General features: G+C 40.0%; 1 protein-coding gene across 1 annotated transcript in view; it reads right to left on the reverse strand.

Annotated features, from left to right (window-relative positions):
* Positions 1-12,647, reverse strand: part of USH2A (usherin) — a 594,633-nt gene that overhangs the window by 242,415 nt on the left and 339,571 nt on the right. The window contains exons 39-40 of the mRNA XM_063125387.1: positions 3,736-3,886; positions 3,431-3,573 (exon numbers count right to left, since the gene is read on the reverse strand). Coding sequence (XP_062981457.1) covers positions 3,431-3,573; positions 3,736-3,886 — 294 coding nt within the window. The remainder of the gene's footprint in view (positions 1-3,430; positions 3,574-3,735; positions 3,887-12,647) is intronic.

Here is a 12,647-nt window from a genome sequence, read left to right on the forward strand (position 1 = left end):
AACTTTGTCCCCTGAATTTATTTCTGTAATATATAGTTTCATCACACCAGCGTTATACTGTGCAATCACTGTGAATTGCGTGCAAAGGACTCCGAAGTTTTCCAGATTATAATCTGCTTTTACTGTGAAGTACTCCCGTGCATTCTGCTTTAATTGTGCTTCTTAGCCAAAAGAAGCATTATATTTTAGCACCCCTTTAAGAGCGAATCTTTTGTTGTTCTCTGAGGGGCCACTGGGGGTGCAGGAGGATGATTTGATATTTTTAAACTTCAAATTAAACAAATGCTTACGTCTGCGTAAGTTTTAAAGATAAAGACATCAAAATTGGCATAGTAATATATATTAAGGAGGGCTTTCAGCACACCAAATTTGAATCAGATTGGGTCATCCGTTGGTTTTTTAATGATTTTTTATATCCCCCCCCTTAAACCCTTTTCCTGGTATGCAAAGGGTCTTAGGAGTGCCACTGCCCGTGGTGTAATTAGCTAACAACAACAACAGCTTTATGCTATGGGGATAATTCGAGGGAAACAGGTACGTGGGATGAAGCTCGTAGATGTAAAAGCCCTAAAACACTTGGGACCAGGATACCTAAGAGAGTGCCTTCTCCCTTACCAACCTGCCCGATCACTGAGGTCGTCTGAGGGTATGCTCCTGGGGGTTCCATGTGGACCTGTGGCCCGATTGGAATCCACCAGGAGAAAAGCCTTTTGTGTAGTGACTCTGTGGAACTCTCTTCCCTTGGAGGTCAGGCAGGCACCAACACTAGGCTGCTTCTATCGCCTCCTGAAAACATCCCTGTTTCAAGAAACTTTCCCCAACAGATTAGCCACTGTTTTTTCTGGTTTGTTTTTAAATTGAATAATTTTAATTTGCTTTTAAAATCATTTTTCTTTTACTGTTTATACCGAAGTTCACCGCTCTAGAATCTGTGTTAGATAATTGAGCGGTATATAAATGTTGTAAATAAATAAATAAAAGCAGTGGGTGGGTGGGGAGGAAGTATGACAAGGATTCATCCGGGGCTGTTTTTATCATGAAATAAGTTAAAACGTTCCACTTACGTTATGTCACAGGAGTCCAGCTGGAACCCAAGCTGGGCAATTTCTAGAAAGACCATTTACGCCTGTAATTTTGTATAAATTGTGTTATTTATGGCTGCCATTTTATGCCAATGACATTTTCGTAAATAGCCAAGCCGCCATTTTTACTCAAAGTGATGGCTTGCGGGATGGCGATATAGTGCGCACCACTTGCCAGGCACCCACAGACCATCCAGCAGCTCGCCCAGTGAGCCAAAACGGGGGTGAATAAGTGGTGGGGGTCTGGCAAGTGGCCAGATGTGAGATTATTCCAGAGACTAGCAAAATACCTTGATTTTGCCATATATGTGTTGATTGGAATCATTGACCAAATCAGAGTACATCATTTCAGTCATGTTCAGTTAATAGTCCCTCCTGCAATTTTGCATGAAAGTATGGTGCAAAGTGTTGACAACTCAGTCGCACAGCTAAACAGAACTTATTTATTATTGGCCAAAAGCTTAGCCATTAGAGGTCCAGGACGATGACTCTACTATCCTTTTCCAAAACAGAAACAACTTGAAGCTTTGGACACTTTCCACCTACCAAGCAATGCAACTGAAATGTTCTATTCTACACAGGCTCTGTCTCACATAGACTCTCCTCGAAGGGAGTTCCCATCTCACCGCCTCAGTAATGTGCTTCCATTTTAATTTTATATGTATAATTTTAATGCTGGTCTTCCTTTCTTTTTTCTTTCTTTCTTTCTTTTTTTGTGTGTGTGAATATTTTAAGTAGTTTTATTGCTGTTGCATTGTGCATTTCTGCTGCTGCTTTTGTGCTATGTCTTAAATCAGAAGCTTGGTTTAATCGTTAAGTTATTATCTTGTTGTAAGCCACTTTGAACTCTTTGGAGATTTTAGAAGGGGTACAACTGTTTTAAAATAAATAAATAAATAAATAAATAAATAAAATACTAATAGAACCGTGACCTCCCACTCACTTTTCCCTTGATTTGTGGTTTTAGTTATTATTGTCATTTAAAAATAAACTGCTAGGCATAAATGAACAAAAATAAAAACGTTGCAGTAGTTTCAAACTGTGTTCCAAGGAAGCCTCATGCGCTACAAGACTTTGCTGAATGAGATGATCAGATATGGCAATCCCACTTCCCTGAAAAGTATCTTCAAACACCAATACTGATTTCCCCCAGCAATACACAGCTGCAGGTGTGTTTTGTGTTTGTTCTAGGTTACTTTCTTATTTCCTGAGAGTGACGGTGAATATTCTCATGTAGCTGCCAAGGAGCCGCCATTACTGATACCCCTGTGGTCAACCCCAGCATGCTTCTAATGGGCACCAGGTGGCAGCCATTGTAATTGCCCATAATGACCTGAAGTGATGGTATACTCCTCCAGGGCATTGTGGACAATTACAATCCATCACAGGAGTATTGCTACCACTAGCCCTTCTCCTCAATAAGCCAGCCTGCTCTCTCTCCCTCTCTCTCTCTCTCTCACACACACCCACACACCACACTCCAGTGGTCATAAATAAGAAGACAAACCATCATCTGAAATGGGGTAGAGACACTAGCACCAACATGGCTAATATGAAGGGCCACAGAGGGCCTCATGCTGACAATACCCTCAATTCTGGAGTCAACTCTAACTATGATGCCTAACAGCCCTATGCGAAATATGTATGTAGTATAGAAAATATTCCACATTTTTGTGCAAAATGATGGGGTTCTGTGGCAGATGCACAGATTTCTTGGCAGACTAGTTGAACTGTTAAGCATTCCTTGAAGATAGAAACCCCACTGCTCTAGGTTAATCAGTGAGTGTCCAGATAAATTCCACTGTTTCCAAAGAGGCTCCTAGATGTAAACTTTGGGTAGCAGGAAGCTAAATTAGTTTTAGAAACCATAACAATATTTGCCTATTTACAGCAGGATCAGTACAAATAACTAGCCAAGATTGCTGGAACAAGACCCTGTGATTAATGCATATTTGGGCCTGTTCAAACACACTAGCCCTTTTGCAACAAATCGTTGGGGAATGTGTTTAAACCATGGTTATGTAGCCACCATGGTTAGGAATGGTTCACATGACACGCTAAGCCATAATGTTTCGCTCAAAACGCTTAACCACCATGGCTTAGTGTGTCATCTGAACAGGGTCTTTAACTTTTTGTTTTTTGTTTTTTTTTAATAATCCTATGTATGTTCACTTAAAAATAAACCCAACTGAGCTCAATGGCGCTTGTAGTATGTTTAATATTGTAGCCTTACCTGTTCAAGGGCACTGAGTAATAGCTTGGACATCACTGAGACCTGCTATCACTGAGAATTGTGTGGATAATTAATTAAGCAGAAATTGCATAATATAGTTCCACAAACTACTTACTATCTTCTTCTGTAACCATAAGGGTCCAGTTGCTGTATGCATCACCATATCCATTGCAGGCAATAACCCTCATCTCATAAGATGTGTATGGCTGCAGATCAGTGACTATGTAGTTTAAAGAAGCTGAAGGTCTGGAAAGCAACCTAAAATAAAAATTGAAAATTAAAATAAAACAGGGAACATGAGAGAGGAGTAAACTACTGCATGCTATATAAGTTTAGAAATGCTACTCTTGAGGCAAGCCATCTCAAAGATCATTTTATATTTCTTCATTATCTAGGTAGTGTTTATTATTATTTGCTTACCCTAGAATATCTTCTGGGGAGTGCTGAGGCCTCATTTGAAGTCGGTAGCTGGGTAAGCCTGGAGCATTGTTGCGAACTGGTACAGACCAGACAACCTGAAGACTGGTCGGCGTGGCAGATGAAAGCCTTGGAGGCAACATGCCATCTGGAGCTGTCAAGAAACATGGATGAAATAGAGCAGAGAAAAATGTGGGCAACATATGCTGGATGGAATCAAAATGCTCCATACACTGGAAAAACTGTTCCTGAGGATCAACAGCGATGTAAGCATGGTCCATTTAATTCAACATCTTTTTTCATTATTGCACTATTGTGTGATATGCTTCCCATTGCAATGCCACTGTCATAGTATGCCTGTGCTGAAACCATCCCCCAAACATCAAAAGGTTTTAAGAGGCAATGCTCTCAAACATGTTCTGCCCTCTACCTCGCCATTCTGGGGAAAAACCAAACCTGATTCTGTTCCCCTAAAAACAGACTGTTAACTGATGTTGGGGAAGTGGGCAGATCAGCTCACAAAGTTAGACAAACACCCACTTTCTCAGTTGTCACTTGTCAGTGCCTGTAAACCACGCTCTAGCTACATAGGGAATTGGTCATGTATAGGCTGCATCATGACCCAAGCATTACCAGCGGTATCGCCACAATTCATTTCAATGTGCATACTGCAGTTTCTTTGTTTGTTTGTTTTAATAATTTATAAAACACACCTTCATCCAGGGGGAAAAAAGGATTCTAGGACACCATATATATAAAAAACCTGAAATCAATAGATGTTAAGGCAACGCAAAACATTAAACAAGAATACAATAAAACTGAGAGGAATAAAACTACACAACCAGGAGGGCCCTGTGTTCATGGCTCTGCTTTGCTGCTCCTTCCTCCAGAAACCCAGCGGTATCGCTACTGCAGGGTGGGAGCAGGAAATCCCCACATTGGAGGGAACCTGGAGTTTTCCAGCAGTCATCCGAGCACTGGAGCCCACCCTCTGCCCTCTTCATGACTTCTGACGATTAATTACCAGTCTGCCCTGGAACGCCCCCGGATTGGCACTAGAGCGAGGTCACATGGTGGAAGAGCCATGGTGATTTTGCTTCCAAGGGAAAGGCCCTGACTTTTTTACAGTGCAGCTTCAGGGAAAAGCTCCATGGTGGCTGCAAATTGGCGGCTGTGTCGTAGAACTGGTGCAGTGCCAATTCGCAGCCACCGCAGGGCTCTGAAGATGTATAAACAGCCCCTAGAACTACATCTGTAAGTATTTCTGTGTTAATGGTGTGATCTTATACATGTTTACTCAAATACAAAGCTTAATGAGGCTTACACCCTGGTAAATGGATATAAGATTGGAGTCTTAGTCTATCTGGCAACAACAGAAAAAAGCACTGCTGTGGCACCTTAGAATACTTACTGAACAGATTAATGAATGTGGGCTTTTTCCCCCCTTTTCGTTTTTTTAATGAATCAGTTCTAAGGTCTCCCTTTCATTCTTTTCTTTTAAGAGATGGTATTTTGACAAGCATGTTACTCCTACAAGGCAGTCTGAAAGACTGAAGAAAATTCATACTCCTAAAAGTTCCCTAAACTGCAATTCCATATATACCTACCTGGGAGTTAGTCCTATTGAACTCAATTGAGGTTAATTTTGTGTAAACATGCATAGGATTGCACAATAATGTAGAAAGTTGTTAAAATGCCACTGTTAATTAGAAGGCAGCTGAACGGGTTGGGAAGGAAGTAACAGGTACACAGAGCAGTGTATACAGCTAGCAGGCAAAAATCCCCAAAATGCTTTGCTGCAAATAAGTAGGAAGTCTGCACAGTTGTCTTTTAACTGCAGAACAATACATGCAGGTATAAAGAGGTAAACAAGCTACAAGCACAGAGGAAGAGACAAAGGCTGATTCCAGGCAAGGCCTTAAGAACATAACACAAGAGCCCTGCTGAATCAGACCAAGGTTCCATCTAGTCCAGCATTCTGTTCACACAGTGTCCAACCAGTTGTCGACCAGAAACCCACAAGCGGGACATGGTGCAACAGCACCGTCCTACCCATGTTCATTGGATTTTATGCAGGATCCAGACAATAACATCTTCCACTCGTAAACCGCCTGTGTTTTCTCACAGCTTTTTCTAACTTTTTTCTTACTGAAGAAAATCCATTAAAGAAAAGAAAAGATGGTATTGCCACACAATGCTCTAGACTGCCAGCACTAGTGACAGTGCTTCCATGTGCTACCGTTGTTTTTATACTATTTATGTTTTTGATGGTTTTAAATTTTGTATACTTTTTAATGTTCACTGTTTTTAACTTTTGTAAACCGCCCAGAGAGCTTCGGCTATGGGGCGGTATATAAATGTACGCCTGGAACGCTCTTCCAGGCGTACATTGAGAACTACAAGTTCAATCGCAGCTTTTAAAGCTCAACTAAAAACTTTTCTTTTTCCTAAAGCTTTTAAAACTTGATGTTGTGCGGACTTTATACTGTTAGTTTTACCCTACCCTGTGCCTGCTTACCCTACCCTGTGCCTGTTGGCATTCTCTTCCCCTCCTTAATGTTTTATTATGATTTTATTAGATTGTAAGCCTATGCGGCAGGGCCTTGCTATTTACTGTTTCACTCTGTACAGCACCATGTACATTGATGGTGCTATATAAATAAATAAATAAATAATAATAATAATAATAATAATAATAAATCAATCAATCAAATTACCCCAATACTGCAAGAGCTTTCCTCAGTTCACACCGTGCTTCTCATTCATATCAACTTAAAAGAGAGCTCCCCCCCCTTCAAATGCAAGGAAGCTTGAACTTTAAATTGTATTTCAAAGAAAAGGGAAATATTTCTTTTAAAAAATCCTTCAAAGAAAAAGAGGGGGAAATGTTTAGCTCTGGTTCCAAAGCCTTGCATTTTTGTTTTGTTTTTCTGCTAGCTCTTTTCATTGTTTTTCTATGGCCAAAACACACGCACACACTTTCTTAATCCTCCCTCATCAAGTGCAAAGATATTTTATTAGCACCCCTACACAGTCAAATTTGCTATTTTTTAAAACAAAAAAATCCAATGCAAAGTAACATTTAAAAAACAACAAAAGCTCAGACTAATATTAATTTTCATGCCCTAGCCCAAGACAAATGATGTCAGGAAGATTTGGACTTGCTATTATCTATTAGTTCTACAATGCTTGCTATTAAATTCTATATAATCTAATATTCTTTACTATTATAGAAGATATATATTCTGTAATAGGTATGAAATAAATAAATGTATTATTTTGCATACATCAATAGTTTTTTTTTAGCTGAACATTCAACAGTCATCACAGCTGCATAATATCATTAACATTGTCTCATAATCAGACAGCATATTTGTGAAAAACAACAAACCTATCCATTTTAAATTAAAGGAAATTAAGATGAATTTGCTCCATGTCAAGCCAAGCCAAGTTGAGTTTGCTACACAGAGGTTTTGTTTACATGCTGGATATGTAGCATCATCTGCTACTTTCTACTGCATTAAAGGTTGTCTATAATCTACACATAATTTCTGAAAACACAGAAAAAGAACATTAGATTATACTCTAAAGGATCAAAGTACTTTGGTGAAGTCTCTGTCGGGCAATAATCTAAAAGGTGTTCTGTAAATCTGGTCACATGGTGATAATTAAACCTCTCAAGTGTTTCCCAAACAACTGATCACCTTCAACCATAGACCAAACAGCTATTTATTATCCAAAAATAAATAAAGCATTTTACGTATCTTTAACAATGGGAATGTTTTAGGAAATATTTGCCTTTATCATCTCTTAGTTCTAACCTCTCCTCTAAGGAGTTCCTTAGTACCCAAGCAATAATTAGAAGACAGCAATAATTTCTCTGTCACATTCTTAACAGAAGAGGCATGTACCTATCAGGGTGATATATTGTCTCTAACAAGCAGTGCTACTCAAAATGCTCTGCTCAAGGTTTAATACGGCCCTCAAGGGGCAGCCACTCCACCAGTAACTTACTGAATCAACACATCTTGTCCAGTAAATGCTCAATTAACATGGTGAGATGGCATGCAGCAATTACTTGTACAAAGGATTAGAAGAATTTAAAAAAAAAACTGAATTATATTCCTACATGAGCAACCAACAGGCTGTTACATACAATACCCATTGAACTGGCCAATGTTGACCTTTTAGAGACTAAAAAAGGTTTAGTGACAAATGGTAAAATAGAGGTGTAAAGAGAGATCTCTTCTTCATCTGATTAATAAACCCTGATACGCGGGAAGAGCATTATGTCTAATTCCGACCTCAGTCAGTCAAGTTAATGCCACTGTTCACAAGTCATTCTACAAATACGGGTCACAACATTAAAAACGAATGGCTTCAACTATGATACAGCCACCTAGCCAAAGTGTGATTATGAGTCAGTCTGTGACCCTATTCAATCGCGACTGGAGGAAGGATAGTTAGGGAAACTATGGTGCGGGGAGAGTTGGTGAAACCACAACACGCACACCCGTCACGTGAGCTGGAGTCACATGGTTTGCGTGGTTTATCCATTACAGAGGGGTTATTACCCAAGGTGGTTAATTACCACCCCACACAAACTGTTAAGTTGTATTTTTACTGTTAGGTTATTCTAAACTCTGCACCCAATTTTAGAACTATTAAAAACAGAGTTGTAAATCTTAACCCTAAGGCTGGATTTAAATTTGGTACGATGTATACATTATGTATAAAATTATGAAAACAAATCTAAATTAAACAGCATCTGATATGTAAAATATTTTCCTCTCTGTGGTGGATCCATGGATCACCCCAGTTTCTGGGCATGTGTTGTTGTCCAGAAAGAAACCTAGAGGGAATCTACACGTCGTACTGAAGGCGCTTGCGTGCGCCTCCAGTGCGCCCTCAAAACGATGGTGTAGACGGAGAAAGAAGAGATGGAGGAAGAGGAGGAGGAGGAGGAGGCTGGGGAACCAGCCGCGTCCTTGCCGCCGCTTCCCCGCCGGCCTCCTGCTGCCGGGGTAAGAGCCACCCGGGTTGGAGAGCTCGGCTTCCGCTTCCGCCGAGCTCTCCGACCTGCGTGGCTCTTACCCCGGCAGCAGGAGGCCGGCGGGGAGGCGGCGGCGGCAAGAACGTGGCCGGTTCCCCAGCCTCCTCCTCCTCCGCCTCTTTCTCCATCTACACCATCGTTTTGAGGGCGCACGTGAGCGCCTTCAGTATGACGTGTAGATTCCCTCCTAGCCATCTATCCATGTATAGATTACTATACAAATACTTTTTTAAAAAATCATGTGTTTTCCAGATATTGCAAAAAGATTGCAACAGTGACTCCTAATAATGACTATCCGTATCATTTTTCAAATATACATGTTTGTCAAATACATTTTCTTTTGTTCTGTGAATCATGTTGCAAGCTTGGAAATTTCGACAACAGACTGCATTTGAGTCTGGGAGATGCAAATTGGGTAAATTCTCTTCAAAACCAACTAAAATAAATTTCTCATACATCTCTACTCATGTTCCAGACTGGTTTTCAGACTTCTAAGGGATGTTTAAGAAGAATACACTGGAATTCTTCTCTTCAAGCTTGTTTGCAAGTTTATCATATTTACTCATGCTGAAGTTCTGCTAAAATTATGCACAGAATAAAAGAATGCCAATAAGCAATTAGTTGACTGATTAATGATTATAAATACATGTCAGAGATACACTAGATAGAATTTATAGCTGTCCAGGAAAACCAATTATGTGTCATGCTGTTTAAAAAGATATTCAGCCAATACCTGTCATAGAATAATGAGCTACCAAAAAGATGGATAAACAAACAACAACTGCACATCTACAATGGACAACACATGCCAATCAAAACCTATGAATGAATACACTTGTTTCCTTAGCCGTCAGTACTTTATACACTCTAGACATCAACTTAAGGATAGGTCGATTCAAGAATATCTCAGTTGCACATATGTAGGTATAATTCCATGGCCATATGGTACATAGCTATATATTTTCATAATGCTGAAAGTTCACCATTACAGTAAAAGAGAAGTTGATTGGTTTGTTAACCTCAGGATTTGGGGATGAGCTCCATTTTTGTGCAATTCTTTAAGTGTCAAGGTTTTTGCCTTGAGTATTTGCAGTGGAGGCTGGTGGCTCCGATTTCAGTGGGGCTGTGATTCCATTCAGGGTTTCAGTCAGAGCCAGCCAGAACTCCAAAGGAGTTATCCAACATGCTGAACCTATGTTGGGTCTAGTGTTCAACACCTTGGACAGCTCCAGCCTCTACTGAATATGATGTGTACATGCAAACCTCTCTTAACAGATAGTAACAAAAGTATGGCCTAAGTATTATATCATAGCCTCTGGCAAATCATATGTGCAACCTAGCCCTATGCAGGCCACATAGAATCTACACATAGTGGAGAATCCAGATCATATTGGTTAGCCATATCATCTGGACTAGAGATATCCTGGTCCTGGGACCCACCTCATATTCACAAGTAACATGTTACTTTAGAATATGATCCACTGTGCGTGGAACTGACCTACATGATTGATACCTTTAAAAATTGTTGGAGTTGAGTTTGTGCGGACCATGCCTCCATGCATTGGGTTATGAACGTAAGTTCCTGTTCTAATGTGTTATCTATCACAGAGACATCAGGTGTGCTAGCGCGATGGGGCCAGACACCCGAATCCTGATTCCCTACCATGCATAGACATTTCATCTTTGACATAGGGTATTTATTTAGAATAACTGGAGTCTGTAACTGGAAACGTTTCCTTAGTTTCCATTGCCATTTGACCTTAAAGCCCAGGACAGCTTGCCTATTTGAAGTAGCCTGATCTGAATGGCTCATTTTTTTTATGGCCTACATTCAAAAATGCAATTGAAGTCATTATTACACAAGGTTTTTTTATCTAGTCTTCCACCTTGGACCTAACCTGGTTTTCCAGTTTTATTAGTAAAGTAGCATGTTCACATGCAGATATCTATGGTGCCTCAGTATGATGGGTGACGATAAGATACGAGAGGGTCACTGTCTCCGGTACCATGACAGAAAGAGGTTGAGGGGAATGGTCAATCCACTGTTTCTCCCCAAACCACCAAACCTGGTGGGTGCTGAGGGCTGTTCATGTATGCTTCTCTCATGCTAAAGATGGATGAATCTGTTCATGTACACTTACTCCCATATTCATATTTTTAAAAAAACAAAATCTCACATTCTTCTCATCCCATTTATGAAGAACCTAGAAAATGTTGGTAAGTTCTCATTTCATTCATGTTCATTTATTACATTTCTATACTACTCTCTGAGCAGTTTACAAAGATTAAAAACCATTACAATACATTATGCAAAGTGTAAAATCATTTACGGACAAACATATAGACAACATACACAAAGACAACATATAACTAAAACAAATACAAACAATCAACAATAACACAAATCCAGGATTTGATTAATCTCATCATGTGCTACAAAATGCCTGTGAGAAGAGAAAGGTCTCAACCTGGCACCAAAAATATAACACTGCTGGCACCATGTGGGGAGAGTACATTCCTTAATTGGGGGGGGGGACCCACCACCAAGAAGGCCTTTTCCCTTGTTACTGACCTCCAAGCTTCCCTCAGGGGAGACACCTGGAATTTCTGAATGTAGTATATGGTAGATTCATTATCAGGAGAGGCACTGTCAGGTATTGAGTTCCTGAGCTGTGTGAGGCTTTATGGGTTAAAACCGGCACCTTATATCGGGCTTGGAAACCAAATTACATTCTCACCCATCTGCATACAGCTATTCCCAGCATGGATAGAACCCTGTTATACCTGCCATGTAGGTGTTAAAGATGAGAAGCCTGATAGAATAAAGAGGTCGCCACCCTAATTCACTAAAATAGCAACGTGATGGACTGTAAGTATGAACAGGTGCCACAAAAAAGAGCAAAAGACCATTACAACAGAAACATTTTCAAGTATTTCTGGCACCTTAAGAAACACTGAAAACTGAATCTCATGCAAATTCAGCACAGGCAGATGTTATGAACCAAACCTCCTCACTCTTTTATTAAAACATCCTCTGAACAATGGATGTGGCTTTGACATGTAGAGACAACAATTCAATTTGAATTTCTCTCTAGGAGGTGCCCAGAAGAATACCATTGCGTGTGAAAGAAACTGGCTTTGACTTCACATGAACAGCCTAAGTTATGCCAGGGACAACCAGGTGTGGGTCTCATCCTTCCCCGCACCCAAAAGCTAGTTTAGTGAGTTACTCTTAGGATCCTGATACATTTTATTTAAACTGTATGCTTCACTTTATTTGTAAACAACTGATTAGTTCTGAACTTCTCTCTGCTTGGTTCTTTAATAAATATACTCAGTAGGAATGGGGAGTTGATTTAATTGTTTGCCTAGTGTGAAATCAGCCTTACAGATGCACTAGACTGCTGATCTGGGCTTTAAGGAGTTTAAAGGATGCCCTGCACATGGCATCCTTTAACCCTAACCCTAACCCTTCTCCATATATAAAAGCCATGAGCCTGGATTCCAACGTATCCAGATTATGAGTTATTAGATATTAATATTCAACAAGATTCAATAAGAAAGGAAGCCCAGAATCCTAATGGAAATGAAGAGTCAGAGCTGCTGGGACTGGAGAACTGTGGGAGAGCTGGACCAATGACAGTAAGACATTGCTTGGAAGAGTCCTGGATAAAATAGTGACACAATCTAGTTAGGTTAGATGGATATGTTTATCCCTGGTTGTTTTATTACCCAATTGCTTATATTGTTCTTTGGTGGGTGGGTGTGGGTGGGTGTTTCCATGTCCATTCAGATTTATTTATTTATGCCTATGAACCTTTTTTCTTCAGTAAAATTTTAAACTTTATTTGAAACATTATGG

This window comes from Elgaria multicarinata, chromosome 4 (genome assembly GCF_023053635.1).
Source record: "Elgaria multicarinata webbii isolate HBS135686 ecotype San Diego chromosome 4, rElgMul1.1.pri, whole genome shotgun sequence".
Classification (NCBI taxonomy): domain Eukaryota; kingdom Metazoa; phylum Chordata; class Lepidosauria; order Squamata; family Anguidae; genus Elgaria; species Elgaria multicarinata.